Consider the following 24,470-nt stretch of genomic DNA (forward strand, 5'->3'; position numbering starts at 1 on the left):
CGCTGCCTGTCTTGGCCTCTCTGTAACTCTGCCTTTCAAATAAATAAATCAATCTTAAAAAAAAAAAAAAAAGATGGCCCAAGTGTTTGGGCCCCTGCACCCACATGGGAGACCCAGAAGAAGCTCCTGGCACCGGACTGGCCCCACTCCGCCTGTTGTGGTCATTTGGGGGAGTGAACCAGTGTTTGGAAAAATCTCTCTGCCTCTCAAATGAATAATCTTTTTTTTTTTTTTAAAAAGCAAATATTATCTTTACTCTTTAATGAGGTGCAGATGAAGTCATACTTAGAGATTAGAGTTGATATTTTCTTTTCTTTTTTTTTTTTGAAAGGCAGAGTTAGTGAGAGAGAGACAGAGAGAAAAGGTCTTCCTTTTTCCATTGGTTCACCCCCCAAGTGGCTGCTGCAGCCGGCGTGTTTTGGTCGGCACGCTGCGCTGATCTGAAGCCAGGAGTCAGGTGCTTCCTCCTGGTCTCCCATGCGGGTGCAGGGCCCAAACTCTTGGGCCATCCTCCACTGCCTTCCCAGGGCCACAGCAGAGAGCTGGACTGGAAGAGGAGCAACCAGGACAGAATCCGGCGCCCCGATCGGGACTAGAACCTGGAGTGCCGGCGCCACAGGCGGAGGATTAGCCTAGTGAGCCGCAGCACCGGCCTAGAGTTGATATTTTCAATATTTCTATGCATTCTTCCCACATACCTTATCATTCTCACTTTTGTAGCATTAAGACTATCAGTTTAAGGTCCATTTAAATTGGTTAGACTAAAATGCTACAATTACCACACATTCAAACTTTTCCTATCTGATTTTGCACTTTCTGAAAAACCACACTGCAAATTCCTAAGCAAACCTTGATAGGAAGTCATGACAAGAGCGCCAGTAAGAGGGAGGACACTGGGATCAGTGGTTCGGATCTGGGTTAGGACAGCCACCTCGCATCACAGAGTACCTGGGTTGGAGCCTCAGCTCCAGTTCCTGGTTCCGGGTTCCAGCCTCCTTCTAATGCAGGCCCTGTGAGGCAGCCGTGATGGTTCACCTAGCTGAGTTTCTGCCTCCGACGTAGGAGACTGATTGAGGTCCCAGCCCCTATGGGTATTCTGACAATGCACCACTGGGTGGAAGCATGTGTTCTCTCTGCCAAGCTCTCTCTCTGCCTCTCAATAAAAACTGTCTCAAATTGTCAAAACTAAGGCCGGCGCCGTGGCTTAACAGGCTAATCCTCCGCCTTGCGGCGCCGGCACAACGGGTTCTAGTCCCGGTTGGGGTGCCGGACTCTATCCCGGTTGCCCCTCTTCCAGGCCAGCTCTCTGCTATGGCCCGGGAAGGCAGTGGAGGATGGCCCAAGTGCTTGGGCCCTGCACCCGCATGGGAGACCAGGAGAAGCACCTGGCTCCTGGCTTCGGATCAGCACGATGCGCCGGCTGCAGCGGCCACTGGAGGGTGAACCAACGGCAAAAAGGAAGACCTTTCTCTCTGTCTCTCTCACTATCCACTCTGCCTATCAAACAAAAACAAAAACAAAAAACAAACTAAGAAATCCCCTACACGTTCACAGCTAACTATAAATTATGTTGATATAAAATTAAATAATTCTCAATTCTCCCATTATAATACAATGCTATATTAGCAATCATATACCAGAAGTCAAATGGGATGACAGCGTGCTAAATAAAACGTCTCTCACACCCCCTCTTCTGTCCCTGCTTCTGTCACCTGATGCCAGTGGCCTCTGTGCAATGCCATGTTCTCAGGTCTTGCCAAGGACACATGATATACTCTAATGTTTTCCATTTCATTACTTTGAAAGTTAGCTGGACACATTAAATTTATTTCTTGACCCCCTAAAGGGTCATTATCAGAGACTCAAAAACACTCTCTAAGGCTAAACTGTTACTATAACAAGAAAGTTTATAAAACATAAACAGAATAACTTCTGCACACTGTTTGCTTTAATTCCTCAAGCCTAGATTTAGACCCTCTGAGCCTGCAAACTACTGTTGCTTCATGCTGAGGCTGAAGGTGGGGTGTGTGTGGATGGGGGGGTACGTGTGATATATGCATTCTGCTGCTTTTTTTCCCTTTGTTTCTGACCTTTTAAATATATTGAAATTAATTCATATGCCATACGATGCATGTTATTGAATTGTATACAATCCATTGGTCTTTAATATATTCACTAAGCTGTATAATTAGCATCACTCATTCCATAACATTCTAATTGCCCACCAAACAAAAACCCATTCCCATGAGGATGAAGTCCCCATTCTGTCTTACCTCATCCCTGGCAACCACCAATTTATTTTCTGCATTGATTCACCAGTTTTTAAGGCTTATCCATGTAGTGTTCATCGGTAGATAGTTCATCCTGCTTTGTAGCTGAGTACTACTTCATCATGTGGATACAGCACGTTTTGTTTGTCTATTGGTAAGCTGAGGGACAACGCGCTGCTCCCACTTTGGGCTATTATACATACGCTGCTGTGAACAGCGCTGGACAAACTTGTGTGTGGACATGTGCTTTCACTTTGTTTTTCATTTCCCTTGGGCAATACATATGAAGGGAATCTGGATTTTTGACCAGTTTTAGTTCATTTTTGTATACAGTTTGAGACATCAATCTAAAATCTTTCTTTTGCAGTTGTCCTAGCAACTCAACAGGCCAGAAATACAAGGTTTATTTCTGAACTCTCGATCCTACCCCATTAATTTATATGTCTATACTCACACTTATACCAGGATGACTTGATTATTGCAGCTTTGTAGAAAGTTTTGAAATTGAGAAGTACAAGTCTTCCAGCTGTGAATCAACTTGTCAATTTCTCTAAAGCAGGCAGTTTGAAATTTGAAAGGGATTGTACTGAATCTCCACAATTTGAGAAGTAATGCTACCTTAACAATAGTATGTATGCCAATCAATGAACATGGAAATTTTTTTCATTTTCTTTGGTCTTTTAAAGTTTCTTTCAGTAATAAAAGATAAAAAAAAAAAAAAAAAGAAAAGAAAAAACAAAAGTTTCTTTCAGTAGTCCATAGTTTTCAGTGTACAAGTCCTGCACTTCTTTTGTTAAATTTATTTCTTTTCACACTATTGTAAATTTAAATTGTTTTACTGATTTCCTTTTAGGATTGTTCAAGTGCATAAAAATTCAACTGATGTTTTATATTGGTCTTGTATACTACAACCTTATTGTCCTAATGTTTTTATATTATTTGGGCAGAGTATTGATTATTTCTTATCATTTAAGCATTTTTAAAATTGACAATCATACATTTATTGCATACATGTTGTTTTAAAAAATATATATATATATTGTGGAATGGCTAAATAGAGCTGATTAACATATGTGATTAATTTTAGACTTTAAATTAAGGATGTGTACCCATCATAATGGTCTGGAGGTATATTATCCAGGCACCTGACAGGAAAAAAATGGCTCATTCAAATTAGGAGGCTTAAAAGAGGGCTTTAGGCCGGCACCGCGGCTCACTAGGCTAATCCTCCGCCTTGCGGCGCCGGCACACCGGGTTCTAGTCCCAGTCGGGGCGCCGGATTCTGTCCCGGTTGCCCCTCTTCCAGGCCAGCTCTCTGCTGTGGCCCAAGAGTGCAGTGGAGGATGGCCCAAGTCCTTGGGCCCTGCACCCCATGGGAGACCAGGAGAAGCACCTGGCTCTTGCCATCGGATCAGCGAGGTGCGCTGGCCACAGCACGTCGGCCGTGGCGGCCATTGGAGGGTGAACCAACAGCAAAAAGCAAGACCTTTCACTCTGTCTCTCTCTCACTGTCCACTCTGCCTGTCAAAAAAAAAAAAAAAAAAAAAAAAGAGGGCTTTAGGGGCTGGTGCTGTGGCATAGCAGGTGCTGGCATCCCATGTAGGAGCCAGTTTGAGACCCGGCTGTTCCATTACCAACCCAGCTCTCTGCTGGGTCCCTGCACTAGCGTGGGAGACCCAGAGGAAGTTCCTGGCTCCCAGCTTCAGATCTGCACAGCTCCAGCCATTGGTGGGCATTTGGGGAGTGGGCTGGTGGATTCCTATATGGAATGCCAGCACAGCAGGCAGATGCTTAACCTACTACGCCACAGCACCTACCTCATTTTTTAAAAGGATTTATTATAAGGTGCTGGTTCACATGATTATGGAGATTGGCAAGTCCAAATCTGCATTGTGGGCTGGCAGGCTGAACCCCAGGAAAAGCAGATGGTACAAATGAAATCTGAGAGCAGAGTCTGGAGAATTCTCTCTTATGTGAGGGTAGGCTGGGTCTTTTTGTGATATTCAGGCTCTAACTGATTGGATGCAGCCCACTCACATTATGGAGGGCATCTGCTTTGCTCTCCTGATTAAAATGTTAATCTCGTCCAAAATCACTCTCACAGAGGCACTCAGAATAACATTTGACCAAATATTTGGGCATGTGTGGACAGCCAAGCAGATCCACAAGGTGAACCACCCCTCAAAAAGAAAGTCATACATAAGGCCACTTTGAGATAAAAAGTGGCCTTTGATTGAGACAGGCAGGCAGCCTGCAGCCACACCCTGCAGTAAAGGGGCCTGGGAATAAACATCCTGACCTCACTCCGCCTACTCCTTCTTGCCAATCCTCTGCCTGGATTCTTGGTGGATGCTTGGCGCAGAAGTTAAATATACTGCTTGGGACACCAGCAGTCCATATTAGAGGAGTGCTTAGCTTCAAGTCCTGGCTCTAATTCCAATCTAATTTCCTGCTAATGTGTATTCTGGGAGGCAGCAGGTGACGGCCCAAGTACTTGGGATACTGCCACCCATAAGGGAGACCTGGATGAAGCTCCTGGCTTCAGCTTGGCTCAGCCCTGACCATTGCAATCATCTGGGGACTAAACTAGCAAATGGAAGATCTCTGTCTCTTCCTCTCTCTCTCTGTAACTCTGCCTTTCAAATAAATCTTTATCTATCTATCTATCTATCTATCTATCTAATGTGAGTGAGTGATAAGAATTTTTTTTTTAAAGATTTATTTATTTATTTGGAAGGCAGAGTTACAGACAGAGAGAAGGAGAAAGAGAGAGGTCGTCCATCTGCTGGTTCACTTCCCAAATGGCCACAATAGTCAGAGCCGGGCTGATTCAAAGCCAGGAGCCAGGAAATTCTCCCAGGTCTCCCATATGGGTGCGAGGGCCCAAGGACTTGGGCCATCTTCCACTGATTTCCTAGGATATTAGCAGAGAGCTGGATCAGAAGTGGAGCAGCCAGGACTTGAACTGGTGCCCATACAGGATGTTGGCACTACAGGCTCTTAACCTACCATGTCACAGCACCAGCCCCATAAATAAATATTAAAAGAAAAAAAAAAAGTAACGTGCCTGGGAAGGCAATAGAAGATGTCCCAAGTTATAGGGCCCCTGCCACCCATGTGGGAAACCCAGATGGAGTTCCAGGCTCCTGGCTTCAGTCTGGCCCAGCCATAGCTATTACAGCCATTTGGGGAGTGAATCACCAAATGGAAGAAATCTCTCTCTCTTTCTCTCTCTGTAACTCTGCCTTTCAAATAAATGAATACATTTTTTAAAAGATTTATTTATTTATTTGAAAGGAAGGGTCACAGAGAGGCAGAGCCAGAAAGCGAGAGAGATGTCTTCCATCTGCTGGTTCACTCCCTAAATGGCCACAACAGCCGGAGCTGGGCCGATCTGAAGCCAGGAGCCCGGAGCTTCTTCCGGGTCTTCCACATGGGTGCAGGGACCCAAGGACTTGGGCCATCTTCCACTGCTTTCCCAGACACACTAGCAGGGGGAGCTGGATCAGAAGCAGAACAGCAGGGACTGGAACGGGCACCCATACGGCATGCTGGCACTGCAGGTGGTGGCTTTACCTGCTACACCACAGCACCAGCCTCACGAATAAATCCTTTAAAAAATATGCATCTTGTGGCTGGTGCTGTACCATAGTGGGCGAAGCTTCTGTATGTGGTGCCAGCATCCCATATGGGTGCCAGTTCAAGTCCTGGCTGCTCCTCTTCCGATCCAGCTCTCTGTTTATAGCCTAGGAAAACAGTAGACCACATGGGAGACCTGGAAGAAGCTCCTGGTTTCAGATGGGCCCAGATCTGGCTGTTGGCGGCCATTTGGGGAGTGAACCAACAGATGTAAGACCTCTCTTGGTCTCTACCTCTCTCTGTAGCTCTTTCAAATAAATAAAATAAAATCTTTAAAAAAATACACATCTACGGCCGGCGCCGCGGCTCACTAGGCTAATCCTCCGCCTTGCGGCGCCGGCACACCAGGTTCTAGTCCCGGTCAGGGCACCGATCCTGTCCCGGTTGCCCCTCTTCCAGGCCAGCTATCTGCTGTGGCCAGGGAGTGCAGTGGAGGATGGCCCAAAGTGCTTGGGCCCTGCACCCCATGGGAGACCAGGAGAAGCACCTGGCTCCTGCCATCGGATCAGCGCGGTGCGCCGGTCGCAGCGCGCCAACCGCGGCGGCCATTGGAGGGTGAACCAACGGCAAAGGAAGACCTTTCTCTCTGTCTCTCTCTCTCTCACTGTCCACTCTGCCTGTCAAAAATTAAAAAAAAAAAAAAAAAAAAAAAAAAAAAAAAAAAAAAAACCACATCTAACGATGTGATGCCACTACATTTTTTTAAAAAGATATGAGTCTGCCATCTTTTTTTTTTTTTTTTTTAATATTTCTTTCTTTTCATTTGAAAGGCAGAGTTACAGAGAGAGATGGAAAGACAGAGAGAGAGAGAGAGATCTTCCAACTGATGGCTCATTGCCCAAATGGCTGCAATGGCTAGGGCTGGGCCAGACTGAAGCTGGATCTTCTTCTCCTGCTTTGCCATGCACATTAGCAGGGAGCTGGATCAGAAGTGGAACAGCTGCGAATAGAACCTGCACCCATATGCGATGCCAGCATTGCAGCAAGCGATGCAGCATTGCATAACCCATATGCATTAACCCATTATGCCACAGGGCCAGCCCTGAGTCTGCCATTTTTTATTTTATTTTATTTTTTTTTATTTTTGACAGGCAGAGTGGACAGTGAGAGAGAGAGACAGAGAGAAAGGTCTTCCTTTACCGTTGGTTCACCCTCCAATGGCCGCTGCAGCCAGCGCACCGCGCTGATCCGAAGCCAAGAGCCAGGTGCTTCTCCTGGTCTCCCATGCAGGTGCAGGGCCCAAGGGCTTGGGCCATCCTCCACTGCACTCCCGGGCCACAGCAGAGAGCTGGCCTGGAAGAGGGGCAACCGGGACAGAATCCAATGCCCCAACCAGGACTAGAACCTGGTGTGTCGGTGCCGCAAGGCGGAGGATTAGCCTAGTGAGCCGCGGCGCCGGCCGAGTCTGCCATTTTTGAAGCTGGGTTTGTTGAAGTTGGGTGATGAACACTAAATGCATCACTCTCTTGTTCTTTCCACTATAGTTGATGCAAAATTTTACTTTTTTTTTTTTTTTGACAGAGTTAAACAGTGAGAGAGAGACAGAGAGAAAGGTCTTCCTTCCGTTGGTTCACTCCCCAAATGGCCTCTATGGCCGGCTCTGCACCGATCTGAAGCCAGGAGCCAGGTGCTTCCTCCTGGTCTCCCACGCGGGTGCCTGGGCCCAAGCACTTGGGCCATCTTCCACTTCCCCCCCCACCCCCGCACCCCTGGGCCACAGCAGAGAGCGGGACTGGAAGAGGAGCAACCGGGACTAGAACCGGCGCCCACATGGGATGCGGGCGCCACAGGCAGAGGATTAACCAAGTGAGCCGCGGTGCCGGCCCCAAAATTTTACATAATTAAAAGTCTAAAAACTCATCTCTTCAGAGACGGTTCCCATAACTACCCTAAGATTATAATTTTCTCCATTATTTTCAATCATAGCATCCAATCTTCTTCACGAAATTTACTTGAATGTTATTTTATATCTTTACTAGTTTGTTTCTCTCTGCTAGAATATAGTTTCTACAAGAACCAAAACTGTTTGCAGACCCTCTGAGCTGTGGCTGGCGCACGAAACTGCTTAATAAATCTTTGTTGGCTGGAAGGACAGATGGGCCGAGGAGCAGGCTAAAGAGCAGCAGCACAGGTTGGAGCCAGAACTCACAAAGAAACACATATTTAACAGTCCCCTCCCCCAAAGCAGCAGGAAAGGAAGGGAGAGTCCACTTCAATTCCTGGGGGTTTTGGAGCAGACTAACTTTGGGTTTAGTAGTTTCTCCAACTATCTAAGAAAAATAAACTAATTCACAACTGCTATTAGCTGTCACCCTTTCTTTGAATGAAATCTCCTGAAACAGTTCAATATGTAAAAACATGATAAGCAAAACAGGATAGTCAAAAGCAGATTTATTATTATAGCTTAGTCTCGAAAAATAGAAATAAAAAATTATCCAGTGGTTATGAGGAATCTAAGAAAACCTGCCCCAGTAACGCCAACTTGGAGGTAAAGGGCTGACTGGGGCAGCTGAGAAGCGGGATCTTCCGCTTGGCCAGCTTCTTCTCCCGTGCCTGGTCCTGGTTTTCAGGTGAGGACAAAGTTCCTGGCCCTGCTGGGGGTTCCCACGGCCCCGAACTTATTGTCTTTTTCTGAAATCTCGACTTACTCCGTTTGAGAGAGTAGAATTCCTTCATCAACTCCTCCACTTCCCACTGCTCTTCTTTCAGCCTCCGGCAACAGTGAAGGGCAGCGGGGTCAATGGGGTGAGCTTCGGTGTTGAAGATGTAGCCTCCGGCCCCCAGGATGCACTCCCCATAGGGAGTTATCACAGCATCGAAGGTGGAGCCATTGTTGTGGATGAAGTTGGTCGGGTCAAACAGAAGGTAAAGGTATTTCACAGTCTCCGCCAGGAAGAAAGACTCCATGCGGTTGTCAAGCTTGTGGTCTCGAAGATCTTTGATCTGCCACGTGGGAAGAGGCAAAGTCAGAACAGCAGCACAGGTGGGTAATGACGATCAAATCCCTGCTCTGCCACTGAGCAGCAAATCACTTCACTCCTCAGAGCTTCATTCTTTTCCAAGCCACCACCTCTCATCCAGTTACCTCATACCAGTTACTGGGCTGCTTCTGTTATTACCCTACAGTACATTTCTATCATAAATATTGGAGCAGGCATTCGGTCTAGCAGCTAAGATGCCTCTTGGGACACTTGCATCCCATATTGGAGTGCCTGGGTTCAAGTCCTGGCTCCACCATGAGTTCCAGTTCTCTGCTAATGTGCACCATGGGAGGCAATGGGTGATGGCTCAAGTACTTGGGTCCTTGTTACCCGTGCAGGAGACCAGATTGGGCTCTTGGCTTTCGGCTTCACTGTGGTATTGGGGAATAAACCAACGAATGGAAACCCTCCAGACCAAAGCCAGCAGCCAGAAGTTTCATCGGAGTGTCCATATGGGTAGCAGGGGCCCAAACACTTGTGCCATCTTCTGCTGCTTTCCCAGGACATTAGCAAGGAGCTGGATCAGAAGTGGAGGAGCCAGGACCTAAGCCAGCGCACGATGGGATGCAGGTGTTGCAGGCAGTGGCTTAACTGCTGCACCACAACGCCAGTCCCAGTAAATAAATATTTTAAAAAGTAAGTCTGTAGCTGGTGTTGTGGTGTAGTGGGTAAAGCCACTGCTTGCAACACCAATATCCCATAGAGGTGCTGGTTCAAATCTCAGCTACTCCATTTCCGATCCAGCTCCCTGCTAAAGGCATGGGAAAAGCAGCACAAGATGGCACAAGTGTTCGGGCCCCTGCCACCCACGTGGACACCCAGATGAAGCTTCTGGCACCTGACTTCAGCCTGGCTCAGCCCTGGCCATTGCAGTCATCTGGGGAGTGAACCAGAAGATGGAAGATCTCTCTCTCTCTCTCCCACTCTGTCTCTCCCTCTCCCTCTATAACTCTTTCAAATAAATAAATAAAATCTTTAAAAGAAAAAAAAAAAAAAACTAAGTCTTACTCATCACTCTTCAACTCAAACCCCTCTGTTGACGGTCCACTTCACAAAGGCTAAAAACACCCAAGTCCTTCCTGTGGGCTTCCCACTATTTCATGATCTGACTCCTGCTCCCTCCGGACCTCACCACTCTAATCCTGCTCTTGCAGCTCTAGCTGTGTGGCCTTTCCAATCTGGGAGTAAGCACACACGCTCCTGGCTCGGCTCCTCTGATTTGTCCTCTCAGCCTGAGCATTCCTCTTCCAGACAGCCCTGGAGTCCACCCCTCCACTTCATTCACTTCATCAGTAAGGTTTCCCCTGATCTTACGTGACACAACAATCATCCCACCCTTCTGTGAATATAAACACAGACCTAATCACTTCTTTAAAGGATGGCATTGCAATTAAGATGTCACTTGTGACGCCTGCATCCCACGTCAGAGTTCAAGTCTCTGACTCCAGCTTCCTGTTAATGTGGACTCTTGGAGGCAGCAGGTGATGGCTCAAGTATCTGGGTCCCTGCCACCCACATGGGAGACCTGGACTGAGTTCCTGGCTTTGGCCTGGCCCAGCCCTGGCTGTTGTGGGCATTTGGGGAATGAACCAGCAGATGGAAGCGCGCGCTCTCTCTGCCTTTCAAACAAATGAAAATAAATGTATTATTTACTGAGACAATCCTCCCTTGACGGGTATCAACAAGTTGCAGGGTTTTTGCTATTGTAAATGACTCAAACGGGGTCTTATACAGAAATTTGAACTGGTTTATAGGCATAGATGAGAAAGATTACTTGCTGCAAACATTTAATTTAGCTTCTCAGAATAAGCAATACATTTAAAGAAAACTAATTCTCAGTGGATATTTATCTGACACAAAAAATGTGACTCAAATATGGACTTGATGTGCCAAGATTTACTATTCTCTTGCTCTGTTTGACAAAGGTCACATGTTCCCACCATTCACCTTGGAGAACCTCCAAAGGGCTTCATTTTCAGGAAATAAGTCCAGCATTCCTAAGAAGGCCTCAGGGGATTTATCACTTCAGCATGTCGCAGAATACCACATGTTGGAAAGCAAAGCATCTATGGCCTGGGAAAGCAATAGAAGATGGCCCAAGTTCTTGGGCTCTGGCACCAGTATGGGAGACCTAGAAGAAGCTTCCGTCTCCTAGCTTTTGATCAGCCCAGCTCTGGCCACTGCAGCCATTTGAGGAGTGAACCAGCAGATAGAAGATCTCTCTCTCTGCCTCTGTGCTTCTGCCTCTCTATAACTCTGCCTTTCAAATAAATAAATAAATCTTAAAAAAAAAAAAAAAAGAAAGAAAGAAAGAAAGCAAAGCATATCACTGCTTTATTTCTTCCCCATGCATATAGGTCTTCTCTTTAAAAATACGGATCCAGGGAGGGCTTTTGGCATACTGGTTAAGATGCTTTTGGGACACCTGCACCCCCTATCTGGAATACCTGGGTTCAAGTCCTAACTCCTTTCCCAATTCCAGCCTCTTGCTAATGTGCACCCTGGGAGGCCACAGCCATATGGAGACCTGTACTGAGTTCCTGGCTCCCAGCATTGGCCTGGCCCAACCCTGACTACTGTGTATACCTGGAGAGTGAATCAGTGGATGAGAGATCTGTCTCTCTGACTCTGACTCTCTTGCTCTATGTGTCTTTCAAATAAAAAAAAATACAATTAAAAAAAATATATGGATAGGGCTGGTATTATGGCATAGTGAGGGAAGCCACCTCCTGCAGCGCCAGCATCCCATTTGAGTGCCAGTTCAGTTCAAGTCCCGGCTGCTCCACTTCTGATCCAGCTCACTGCTAATGCACCTGGGAAAGCAGCAGATGCCCAGGGCTTGGGCCCCTACAACAACCTGGAAGAAGCTCTCCTGACTCCTAGCTTCAGCCTGGCCCAGCCCTGGTCGTCACAGCCATTTGAGGAGTGAATTGGCAGATGGACAATCTCTTTCTGTCTCTCTCTTTGTAACTCTGCCTTTCAAATAAATAAACTAAATCTTTATATATATACATATATATATATATATTTATGGATCTATACTTACTTATAGGATATAAGCACATTACAAAATTTTATAAAAGAAGTTTTTTTTTTTACATCCTGTACCTTAACACAAACACTAGGCTTTTTGGAGTATTTTCTTTCAGGCTTTTTTTTTTTTTTTTTTGACAGGCAGAGTGGATAGTGAGAGAGACAGAGAGAAAGGTCTTCCTTTTGCCATTGGTTCACCCTCCAATGGCCGCCACGTCTGGCACGCTGCGGCCGGCGCACCGCGCTGATCCAAAGCCAGGAGCCAGGTGCTTCTCCTGGTCTCCCATGTGGGTGCAGGGCCCAAGGACTTGGGCCATCCTCCCCTGCACTCCCTGGCCACAGCAGAGAGCTGGCCTGGAAGAGGGGCAACCAGGACAGAATCCGGCACCCCAACCGGGACTAGAACCCGGTGTGCCGGCGCTGCAAGGTGGAGGATTAGCCTATTGAGCCACGGCGCCAGCCTAGGGCACTACATCTAACTTATATCTCCTCTAGTGCTACAATTCCAGAACTCCCAGAGCTCCACCCTTACAGAGGCTCAGGCTACCAAGGGAGACACTTCCCAATTTTGGTGTCCCTGGAAACACTTACTGTGGCAAATCCACACTCCACCTTGCTGATTTTTTCAATGGATTCCACAGCATCTCTTCCAAGTTCTAACAGGATGGGATCCCCCGTGGCACGGTAGAGGTACATAGCACTCTCGATGAGTTCTGCAAAGGCAAAAGGAGACCTTCATCATCCACAGCTCAGCAGCTGGCTGGGGATCCACTTCAGGTGGCAAGGGACTTCTCCCCTCTATAACTTGTCGACTGGGCCCCAATTAGGAGAATATGGGTTATCTCACTCAACACCAAGTTTCCAGAACCAATATGCCCAAAGCCAGAAGCGCAGCAGAGACCAGCCTGAAGGCAGACCATGACTCCTAACCCAAGAGAGACAAAGGCAGCAGGCCCTAGGATGGAGAAGGCGGCAGAGGCCGCTACCTGTTTCCCAGTATATATCCCTTCCTTCCTCCTCGGTAACAGAATCCCAACCGTTGGCCAAGCTCATAGTTTCCTGGACTAACAGCTACTCCCAGAAGCTAGTGCAATTAAGGACACCAAGGAGAGCCTATACGCTCAGACCAGGATGCAGAACTCCATTTCTGTCTTAATTACACTACTATGTTTGTTCTGAGATGGGATGGACAAAGATAAAGGTTAAGATATTCAAGAGTCAATCTTGAATTTAACAAAGGTGCAGTCATCAGTTCACTCGCCCAGCAGGAGATGATAGTCTTGCCCTATTCTATACCACAAAACTGAATTTCATGTTGAGACCTGGGCCCTAACTTGAGCTGAGTGTTAGCAAACAGGAGTGGGCCCAGAAGAGAATTGCTATGGAAAAGAAAGATTTGACACACACACACACACACACACACCCGGAGAGCCATGTAGGTGGAAGCTACAGCCCAGGAGACTTCTCTATTGAGCTAATCTAGTTATGCAGCAGTGACTTATCTCCCACTTGTTGTTGTTTGGGGGCAGGAAAGGTGACTGGACTAAGCACACCTCCACTAACGCCTTCCTGCCAGTCTGGCCTGCAGGTGGAACAGGCTGCCTCTGTAAGCAGCAAGCTCCCTGTCGCCGGTGGTAATGGGGCCAAGGCTGGATAACTATGTGACAGGCCTACTCCTGGAGAATTTCTGTGGGAAGACCCTTAGGTTCCCTCCAACCTTGAGACTGCACAATTATATGTTACATTGAATCCCAAATTCTGATCTTCATTTATCTGTTGGTAGCACCGATATAACTGGTACCTTCTGGGAGGTTTCTCTTTAAAAAAATAAATTAATAAAATAAATAAATGTCAGGAGAACAAAGGCGTGAGTAACACCAGGAACAGCAGTCTCGAAGGAATCCGCAGGGACTAACTTGCTCTTTGCAACTGCTGTTTTACCCCTTCTTCTGTCCCCCCCCCCCCCCCCCTGCCAAGTTCCTACAATAATCACTGGGAGAGAGGAGGAAGGAAATGGGGCAGCGGAAGGCAGAAGAGACAGAAGTTACCAGCAAGGCCCATCTCACAGCCTAAGGGCAACTCAGGTGGGAGGGCGGGAAGCACCTAAGACATGGGCAGTGCACCTATTTGGGGACGGGGTGATGGTGTGTGCTGATTATGCTTCCTTCCTCTGTCCCCTCCCCTCCCCCTCCACACAACTCTTAACTTCCCTGCAGTGAATCAGAGGACATAGAGCTGAAAAGGAAATTAAGACAGTGTCTAGTGTGTGGGTCCCTTCCTTGATTCTGAGCTGCAAACGTGGAAGTGGACGAGACTAGAGGATTCTAAGGTCCGTCCCAATGCTCGAAGGCTCCGTTCTGTACAAGTGTAACTTAATCTGAGCCCCCAGTGCCTTAGGAAATTTGCCCACAGTTCTGGAAATCCTGACTGCAGGAGCTCAAAAGGAGTTGACCTGGGTTTTCTCTTCTCACTCACTTCCCAGGCTTGAAAGAACATGTGATTGCATCAGGAGGCCTGGGAGCCAGTCCCGCTGCTACACTTGACAGCCCTGGGGAAGTCCTTTCTCCCCACGAGGACTCAGTTCCACATCTGAAAACAAATGGGTAAACAATTCCCTGTAGGAAAATCATCCAGAGCCACTGAAAGGATCAGACAGAAAAAAAAAAAAAAAAAAAAAGACTTGGAGCACTCTGAAGTGTGGCGCTTCCTCGCAGGGATGGGAGGGTTTAGGGTTTGAGGAACCAGAGGGTGCAGGCTGGGAGGAGTCAGAGATGCTGCTTACCAGGCCGAAGTGGGTAGCCCTCTCGCTTCTCCACGGTGTACCCCTGAGGAATGTTGTAGAACTCTGGGAGCCCCCCAAATTGCTTCCATACAGTGTAGTAGTTGAGGAAGGTCCTCATGGCATTGTCAATATCCCCAATGAGGCTCTGTGGGAGAGATGGGGCTGTCAGGCAGGCAGATGTCAGACAGAGAAACCCACAGACAACACCCCACATACAACCTCAGGGAGAAGACAAAGCCAAGCTTCTGCAGCCAAAAGGACTTTCATCAAACCCAAGTCTGCTGTTCCCTCCCTGTGTGGCCTCGAGCTAGACACTCACTTCCCCGAGCCTCATGCATGAGATGTAAAATACAACACCTCCCTCACACAGAGTTGGGAGGCATGGGAGGAAGAGATTGTACACTAAGTCCCTGGATTTTCACGGTCAATGTTAGTTCTTGAGGGGCTGGTGCTGTGGCTCACTTCGTTAATCCTCTGCCTGCGGCGACAGCATCCCATATGGGCGCCGGGTTCTAGTCCCAGCAGCTCCTCTTCCAGTCCAGCTCTTTGCTGTGGCCTGGGAAGGCAGTGGAGGATGGCCCAGGTGCTTGGGCCCCTCCACCTGCATGGGAGACAGGGAGGAAGCACCTGGCTCCTGACTTCGGATTGGAGCAGTTCCGGCCGTAGCAGCCATTTGGGGGGTGAACCAACGGAAGGAAGACCTTTCTCTGCCTCTCTCACTGTCTATAACTCTACCTGTCAAATAATAATAATAATAAAAATAGTTCTAGAATTCAGCCAGCTGGTTCAAAATTCTAAGAACAGGGGCTGGTGGCATTGTGGGTAAAAGTGCCACCTGCAGTGCTGACATCCTATATGGGCACCCGTTTGAGCCCCGGCTGCTCTACTTCTGATCCAGCTCCCTAATAATGCACCTGGGAAAGCAGCGGAGGATGGCCCAAGTGACTGGTTCCCTGCACCCATGTGGGAGACCCAGATGAAGCTCCTGGCTCCTGGCTTCAGACTGGCCCAGCTCCAGCCATTGTGACCATTTGTGGAGTGAACCATATGAAAGATATTTCTTTCTTTCTCTCTGCCTCTGCCTTTTCCCTCTCTGTAACTCTGCCTTTCAAATAAGTAAATAAATCTTTAAAAAAATTCTAAGAATAGGGAAAAAGTTGAAGGCACCAAGTCTCACACCCCTAATAAATAACTATTTTTATTAGTTTGTCATATAACCTTCCAGAGTTTCTTTATGCAAACATAGCAAATGAGCATTTATTACATTCTCTACACTATAAATAGTCTATTAAATAAATTGCTGTGTTTTTCTTTATTCATTTAACAAAATATTCTGATTTTTGCCATATAAGTAGTAAGAGAGTTTCCTCCTCCTATTTTTATACTTGCATAGTATTCTACTGCTTGGCCCAAAAATGAGTCAGTTCCCTATTAATAGCTGTTTGGCTTGGCTCCAATCTTTTACTATTTGCAGTACCAACCAATGCTGCAACAAATACCTTTGGTATATATGTCACTTTAAACATATGTAAATTGTATCTGTAAGATAAATTTCCATAATTGGGACTTCTGGGTCAGAGGATATTTATAACTTTATTAGCTACTGTAATAAATTATTATTAATATAAGCTCACAGGGAAACAACTGACCTTGACATCTCTACTGAATATCTCAAGGACAGAACAAACTTGACATTCCTCCCAAAAAATTCTTGGTCCCTTCACTTTCCCACAAAGTTGCCTCCATACTCTTGCCTCCATCCCTTCATAGGAAGTGACACTAAGTTGCCTGGCAGGAAATCTGGTAGTCATCCTTGGCTCCTCCCTTCTCCCTCATATCCACATTAATTCCATCAGCTACTCCTGCTAATTCCATCTCCAAAACATTAGTTACTTCTCTTTATCTACAGAGCCACCATCTGGCCACCAACATCCAGGACGATCTCAAAGGACTACTTGTTGGTCCCATGGTCCCCTCTTGTCCCCCGCTACTCCATCCTCACCACAGCAGCACCGTGCCCATCCTACACCCCCACCAGACTTCCGGGGCTTGCTGCAGGTACAGCGTAGCCAAGGCAGCTCCCTACAGCCCTCAGGGCCTGCAGAGTCTGGTCACTGCTGACCTTTCACTGAGTTTTCCATCCCCTGGACTGTGACCACACTGCTTTTGTTTCTGATAAACACTCCACTCCACTCTTTCCTGCCCCTAGAGCCTTCACCCACGACTTGGCTCCTGCTGGAACATCACACTCCACCCCTAATTCTTTACCCTTTAGGTAACTAGCCTACATGTCACCACTTCTCAGAGGCCTCCCCTGGATTCCAAGTCTAAAGGACATACCTATTGCAATGTACTATTTTATGCGTTTGTCTATGTAAATTTTTTTTATGTCTCTGCATATATAAACTTCATGAGGGCAGGATTGGAACACAGTGGGGATTCAAATATCTGCTGAGAAAATGAATGAACAGGGGCTGGCGCTGTGGCATAGCGAGTAAAGCCACCACCTCCAATGCTAGCATTCCATACGGGCACTGGTTTGAGACCCACTTCCAATCTACCTCTCTGCTATGGCTTTGGCAACCACAGTTCGCAAAAGCATATCACAGGGGCTGGCACTGTGGAACAGTGGGTAAAGCCACTGCCTGCCTGCAGTGCTGGCATCCCACATGGATGCTGCTTCGAGTCCCAGCTGCTCCACTTCTTCTTTTCTTTTTTTTTTTTTTAAAGATTTATTTATTTTACTTGAAAGTCAGAGTTACACAGAGAAAGAAGAGGCAGAGAGAGAGGTCTTCCATTTGCTGTTTCACTTTCCAATTGGCCACAATGGCCGGAGCTGCGCCAATCTGAAGCCAGAAGCCAGGAGTTTCTTCCAGGTCTCCCAAAGGCATGCAGGGGCCCAAGGACTTGGGCCAGCTTCTACTGCTTTCCCAGGCCATAGCAGAGAGCTGGATCGGAAGTAGAGCAGCCAGGACTTGAACCGGCGCCCATATGGGATGCCGGCACTGAAGGCAGCGGCTTTACCCGCTACGCCACAGTGCTGGCCCCTGCTCCACTTCTGATTCAACTCTCTGCTATGGCCTGGGAAAGCAGTAGAAGATGAACAAGTGCTTGGGCCCCTGCACCTACATGGGAGACCTGGAAGAAGTTCTTGGGTCCCGGCTTCGGATCAGCCCAACTCCGGCCATTGCAGCCATCCGGGGAGCGAACCAGTGGATGGAAGACCTCTCTCTTTCTCTTCTCTTCAAAAAATCACAGACTGTGTCAAGAGCTAGAGAAGAGCTGCAGGCTTCCAACCATGCAGGAAGGGTGGGAAGGTGGAGACGCTGGTTGCCTAGTAAATTGGTTTATGCTGTGTACACGTGTTCAAATGTCACACCATGCCACACAATGGTGTACAAGTATTTTATGCTAATTAAAAAGTGTAAAGGGATGGGGATTTAGCCTAGCAGTTAAGATAAACATATCAGAGTACCTGGATTTAATGCCTGGCTCTGCTCCTGCTAATGCAGATCCTGGAAAGCAGTGGTGATGGCTCAAGTAATTGGGTTTCTGCCTCATACCTGGGAGACCTAGATTGAGGTTCTGGCTTCTGGCCATCCTGCCACCGCAGGCATCTCGGGAGTAAACCAGTATATGGGAGATTCTCTCATTGACATTTTTCTCTCTGTCTCTGCTCTCAAATAAATAAATCTTTAAATAATAACTTTTTAAAAAGATTTATTTATTTATTTGAACAGCAGAACTACAGAGAGAGAGAGAGAGAGGAGAGACAGAGAGCAAGATCTTTCATCCACTGGTTCACTCTGCAAATGGCAGCAATGGCTGGAGCTGGGAGGGTCCAAAGCCAGGAGCCAGGAGCTTCTTCCGGGTCTCCCACATGGGTGCAGGGACCAAGTGCTTCAGTCATCTTCTGCTGCTTTTGCAGGTGCATCAGCATGGAGCTGGATCAGAAGTGGAACAGCCAGGATCCGAACCAGCACCCATATGGGATGCCAGTACTGCAGGCGGTGGCTTAACCCGCTATGCCACAGCACCAGCCCCTAAATAATTTTTTTTATTTTTAAAAATTACATTTTTTAAAAAAGTAAATCTGATCTGTGTATATCAATAAATAATGATCTCCAAGATAAATGCATATACAGTGAAGGGGAAAACGCCAAAGATTATCCATGTAAAGTAAAAAGAAGGACATAAGTCTATATTATATGCATGTGTACATTTCTTGAAATACCTAGAAAAGTGACAATAGGGGCTGGACTGGGAAGGAAGTCTGAGAGTATAGGCTTTCTCAATCAGAAAACTTAGTTGTGGCTTAGACAGCACCTTTCTTGGGTCCTCTAACAATGACTCTGTCCTTTGTTCTAGACCCTGTGTAGCCACTTGGGTCCCATTCCTTTGTAATAATAACCTCTACTCTAACATCAATGGCTCTGCTCCCAACCTGTGCGTATTGATGGTCCTCTCCTCCACTTAATGTTGTATAATTATTCAGAATTTCTCTACAGACAAGCCCCTCTACCTGCAAAAGATGAGTGGCCTTTCTCCCAGTCTTGGCTGGGATCAGCTTTAAGCCATATCCATCAAACTGTCCTTACAAGGGTCCAGAGACTAGCCCCCCTCATTTCCTCTCCTCTATAAAATCCTCTCTACCTGGTTAATGCCACTCTTAGGATCACTGGCTGCTATTCTTACCCTGACTTGTATACTACAGTGTCCGTGTAAGTGTTTACAGCAGGTGATAATGGAATGAACCAAGGCCTTCAGCAACCAGGCAGTCAACCAGATGCTTCTCCATCCATACACGCCTGTCCCTGCGGAGCCCCAAGATACCCCAGCAGGCCCCTGTAGACAACGTCCCCAGTCAGCAGGAAGTAGCCAGAGAGACTCATTGTCGCCCCCTTTCCTATCATCAAAAGGTTGGGATGGTAGCTTTGGGATCCGCAAGGAGGGAAGGCCTATACTTCCGGGAATGGAGAGTCCCTACCCGCACTTCAGGGGAAGAAAAGTCCTTGTCAAGGTCCCCACGGGTGCCTAAAGGTCAACCAATGAGGATCAGACAGACCCACCTCAACCTTTAACCCCCATGCCCTGAATCTATAAAAGGAGCCCTCCCAATCTCTGACACGTGACTTCCCTGGCCCCCGCTCTGTTTGGGACCAGGGAACCTCACCGGGAGCGGAATCCCAATAAAAGCTTGTGAATTAAAATAAAAAAAAAAAAAAAAGAAAGAAAGAGAGAGTATAGGTTTAAGACTTTTCACATTTTAGTGCATGAAGTAGTGTGCTATACCTAGAACGCTAAGATCCATACTTCCAGTCACAGGTCTGTCAGACCATTAAGAAAAAACCGGCCGGCGCTCGGCTCAATAGGCTAATCCTCCACCTTGCGGAGGTCAGGGCACCGGATTCTGTCCCGGTTGCCCCTCTTCCAGGCCAGCCCTCTGCTGTGGCCAGGGAGTGCAGTGGAGGATGGCCCAAGTGCTTGGGCCCTGCACCCCATGGGAGACCAGGAGAAGCACCTGGCTCCTGATCGCGCGAGATACGCCAGCCACAGCGCGCCAGCCGCAGCGGCCATTGGAGGGTGAACCAACGGCAAAAAGGAAGACCTTTCTTTCTGTCTCTCTCTCTCACTGTCCACTCTGCCTGTCAAAAAAAAAAAAAAAAAAAAAAAAGAAAGAAAAGAAAAAAGAAAGAAAGAAAAAACCATGACAGTGGCTGGAGCAGCTGCAGCTGCTTTCCCACCCTCCCCAGGCCCACTGTCAATGGACAGATTGGACAAAAATGCCCAGCAGAGAAATAGCTATTCTCAGAGGCTTCTCACGCCCAGCCTGGAAAGACTCTGTTTACCAGAAGTGAAATAACATTCATAGAAAGTCAGAAGTTCACTTCCTGATGCTTTATGGTCCCCTTGGAAAACTCATTTAAAAAAAATAGCGCAAGTAACGAAAGTATCTTATTTGACTTGTATGACAGAATGAGCGTCTATGTCAGTTCCACAGAAAAACGACTATGTGTTTTGATCATTCCTACCTGAAGACCGGGCCAGTAGGCCTCCAGGGACTGGAAGACTGGCATGGAGACTGTCCCCTTGTACATCTGCACCCACAGGTACCAGTCGTCGAAGCGGGTGTAGTTCCGAATGGCTTTGTTGTACTCTACAGGGCAGATCAGATAACAGGCATGTGAGAGATTAGAGAGTCACCGGCTGCCCCTGGCAACAAAAGCATGGAGTTACTCGTGTGATAAATCCTCTGATAGCCTAGCCTCAAAGCAGGTTGGGATGCAAGAAGGCAAGCAGACTAGAAAGGGGTACAGGGCATGGGACCCACAGTTAAACCTCTGGCTCGAGCTTTATCACCTGCTAGCTGTGACCTTGGGCAAGGGTTCCATCCCAAGCCTCAGTCTTACTATCTATAAAATGGGGAAACCAATGTCATGTATCTCACAGTATTGTTCAGTAATTTACTCACGAAATAGGTATTCACTGAGCACCTCCTGGATGGCACGCACCTGGGAGGTCGTAAACCAAAGTCCGGCCCTCGTGGAGCTTACATGCCAGTGGGAACGTGACCTTACATCTCTGACTTAGACCGTAAAACCACGAGGATTGGGAGGCCTGGGAGGGCTGGGGCTGTGTTTTGTTCACTGTAGAATCCCCAACCCTGGGACAGCGCATAATAAATTATAAATATCATCTGAATGAACAAAGTACCAAATGCACATTGAAATAAGTAAGACGATCTGAGGCAGCATCACAAGATTAAATGAAATAGTTCATGTTCAGAGTCTGGCGCAGTGCTTGGCACATCAATAGTCCCCAGCAAGTATCTGCAGAATACATGAGTAGTAGCCATAATAATTATTGTTAGGTGTCCAACAATTCCTCAAAATCCTTAGCATTAGTGTCTGAGGGCCTGGAGGCTAAGCTGTCCTTATTCAACAGGCATCAACAGGCTCAAGACTTTCCACTGCTTTTCTTCTGTGCTTTTAAAATTTACTGTCATCTGCGATATGCTAATATATTTTCTATTTTTCAATATAAATATTTCCTATATTTTTCCATTTATCATCTTCCTCTCGAAAATGGTTAGAGGGAATACACAGAAGAATAGGGCATGGATTCTGTACCCAACCATTGCAGCTGTAACTACTGATGACAACTAATCACTGGAAAGATGCCTACAGTTTTAAACTCTGAGGAAGGATCAAATTATTTCCTGGGCAAGGTGATGTTTAAGCTAGGATTTGAAGGGTAAGAGAATTTGGACCCATAATGTCAAAAGAAAAGGGTATTCTAAATAAAAGAAATACCACATGCAATGATTAGGAGTCATGTTCAGAGAATACAGCATCATTCAGCCAAATTTTGCAAGAAAGCAAAAAAAGGTATTGTGAGCATTAAGTGGGCAGTATAAGTCCACAGTGGCTTTAAATGCAGATTTAGTATTCTGAAATGATTCTGTGGGCACTTGGGAGCAATCTAAAGTTTATAAATAAGGGGTCGGCACTGTGGCACAGCGGGTTAATATCCTGGCCTGAAGCACCAGCATCCCATATGGGTGCCGGTTCAAGACCCGGCTGCTCCTCTTCCGATCCAGCTCTCTGCTGTGGCCTGGGAAAGCAGTAGAAGATGGCTCAAGTCCTTGGGCCCCAGCACCCACACAGGAGACCCGGAAGAAGCTCTTGGCTCCTGGCTTCGGATTGGCGCAGCTCTGGCCATTACAGCCATTTGGGGAGTGAACCATTGGATGGAAGACCTCTCTCTCTCTCTCTGCCTAATTCTGACTTTCAAATAAATAAATCTTTAAAAAAAAAAAAAGTTTATAAATAAGCCAGAGGCCGACAGGAAAAATCCTGGGGAAAGCCCTTCTTACCTAGGAACATGGCCATGAGCTTCTTATCCTGAAGCAGGATGGCTCCTTTCACTAGGTACTCAAAGTAGGAGTCCACACCAGCGCCGATGCCTGCATCCTGGGCCACCCACTTCCCGGTGAGCACATCGATGTGGTTGCCGACCTGGGAGGGAAACAAATGGTTCCAGGGGAGGGCCCAAGGCCAAAGGAGGATATACCTATCCTCCAACTGCCCCACGAGGCACGAGACAGGCACCCCAGTGATTCCGGGGAGACGAGTAAGCTACGGGAAAGAGGGGTGAGTCTGGGTCACAGCCAGCCTTCCTGCACATCTGCACAGAGAAGATGCAGCTCGTGCACAGTCTTGAAGACTTAATGAAAAAGATGAGTGCTGGCCGGCGCCGTGGCTTAACAGGCTAATCCTCCACCTTGCGGCGCCAGCACAACGGGTTCTAGTCCCGGTTGGGGCGCCGGATTCTATCCCGGTTGCCCCTCTTCCAGGCCAGCTCTCTGCTATGGCCCGGGAGTGCAGTGGAGGATGGTCCAGGACCTTGGGCCCTGCACCCCATGGGAGACCAGGAGAAGCACCTGGCTCCTGCCTTCGGATCAGCGCAATGCGCCGGCCGCAGCGGCCATTGGAGGGTGAACCAACGGCAAAAAGGAAGACCTTTCTCTCTGTCTCTACCTCTCTCTGTCTGTAACTCGACCTCGCAAATAAATAAATAAAAAAATCTTAAAAAAAAAAAAAAAAGAAAGAAAAAGAAAAAGATGAGTGCTTTGGAGTGTTTGTGCTCTGCTGAGAGCGAGTAAGAGTCGGGAGACAAGAGAGAGCTGTTCCCACAAAATGAGACGTCTCTGCACCTGGCATCTGATGCTAGTGATAATAAAGCCACCAGACAGATTTTACAAATTTCTACACATGAACTCAGGAAAGACACCCAAGAAGCTGACAGAGTGGTTGTTTCAAAGGAGAAAACACTGGGTAGCTAGGAGAACAGGGGTCAGAGGGCTGTCATCAGTGTCACTGGGTATGCTTTTGATTTTTTTGGGGGGTATGCTTTTGAATCATTTGACTTTCGAACCACATGGCTGTAAAAATAAATTTAACGTGGCTGTTAAAAATAAATTCTAAAAGATTTAAATGAAGAGATGTATTTTTCATATGACTTTCACAGAAGCAGATATCTTCAGAAACAGCTACCTGTGCTGCTGGCTTGGGTTCCCCAAGGAGCGGAGCCTCAGCAAGGAAGACTGAAAGCAGCTGACCTGGAAGGTCAGGTCCTGGAGACACCGACGGGAGGAGGAAAGTGAGTTCCCTGGAAGGAATGTGTGAGCAAGCACATTTCCTCCACGGGAACTGAGTTCAGCCCTGCTCAGGAGCCCTGGATCCAGTGTGGACACGCGCTGTGGAGTGACCTCACTGCAGGGCTGTGGCGTGTTCCTCACAAATCCTCAGTGCTATCAGATGCTGGCCAAGTCTGTGCAAGTCCTGGGATTTCCAGCCACAGACAAGCAGGGGAGGCCCAGAGGCAGAGAAGCACAGATGGTGGCGGTAGGAAGACAGGCCAGTGTGCCAGGAAATAGGGAGGGATGAGATGACCTGGGCAGCCCACCAACAGTTCTGGGGCTGGAGGGCAAATGGCCTGTGTGGAACTCACTCACGGAGTTACTACAGGCTCCTTCTGGAGGGATTTTCAAGGATTCCTCACCCAAGCTTCGCTTCTCAAGCTGACGTAGCACCAGACTTTCCCTAAGATGTGCCTGTGCCTGAATCACTGTCCCAGTCTTGCCGTCATAGTGAGTCGGCTCAGAAGGTATTAACACAGCACTGTCACTGCTGAAGTGACTGAGGACCAGAGAGGTTGGGTAACTCGCCAGCGTCAGTGTCAACGCAGCAAGGCCAGGGCTTG

The 24,470-nt window shown here is 47.4% G+C and overlaps 1 protein-coding gene across 1 annotated transcript in view; it reads right to left on the reverse strand.

The window, feature by feature from the left end:
* Positions 1-8,285: 8,285 nt before the first annotated feature.
* EDEM2 (ER degradation enhancing alpha-mannosidase like protein 2) overlaps positions 8,286-24,470 on the reverse strand; it is a 32,141-nt gene continuing 15,956 nt past the window's right edge. Inside the window, exons 7-11 of the mRNA XM_062204092.1 lie at positions 22,582-22,723; positions 20,738-20,862; positions 14,706-14,850; positions 12,515-12,636; positions 8,286-8,852 (exon numbers count right to left, since the gene is read on the reverse strand). Coding sequence (XP_062060076.1) covers positions 8,352-8,852; positions 12,515-12,636; positions 14,706-14,850; positions 20,738-20,862; positions 22,582-22,723 — 1,035 coding nt within the window. The 3' untranslated portion in view covers positions 8,286-8,351. The remainder of the gene's footprint in view (positions 8,853-12,514; positions 12,637-14,705; positions 14,851-20,737; positions 20,863-22,581; positions 22,724-24,470) is intronic.

This window comes from Lepus europaeus, chromosome 10 (genome assembly GCF_033115175.1).
Source record: "Lepus europaeus isolate LE1 chromosome 10, mLepTim1.pri, whole genome shotgun sequence".
Classification (NCBI taxonomy): domain Eukaryota; kingdom Metazoa; phylum Chordata; class Mammalia; order Lagomorpha; family Leporidae; genus Lepus; species Lepus europaeus.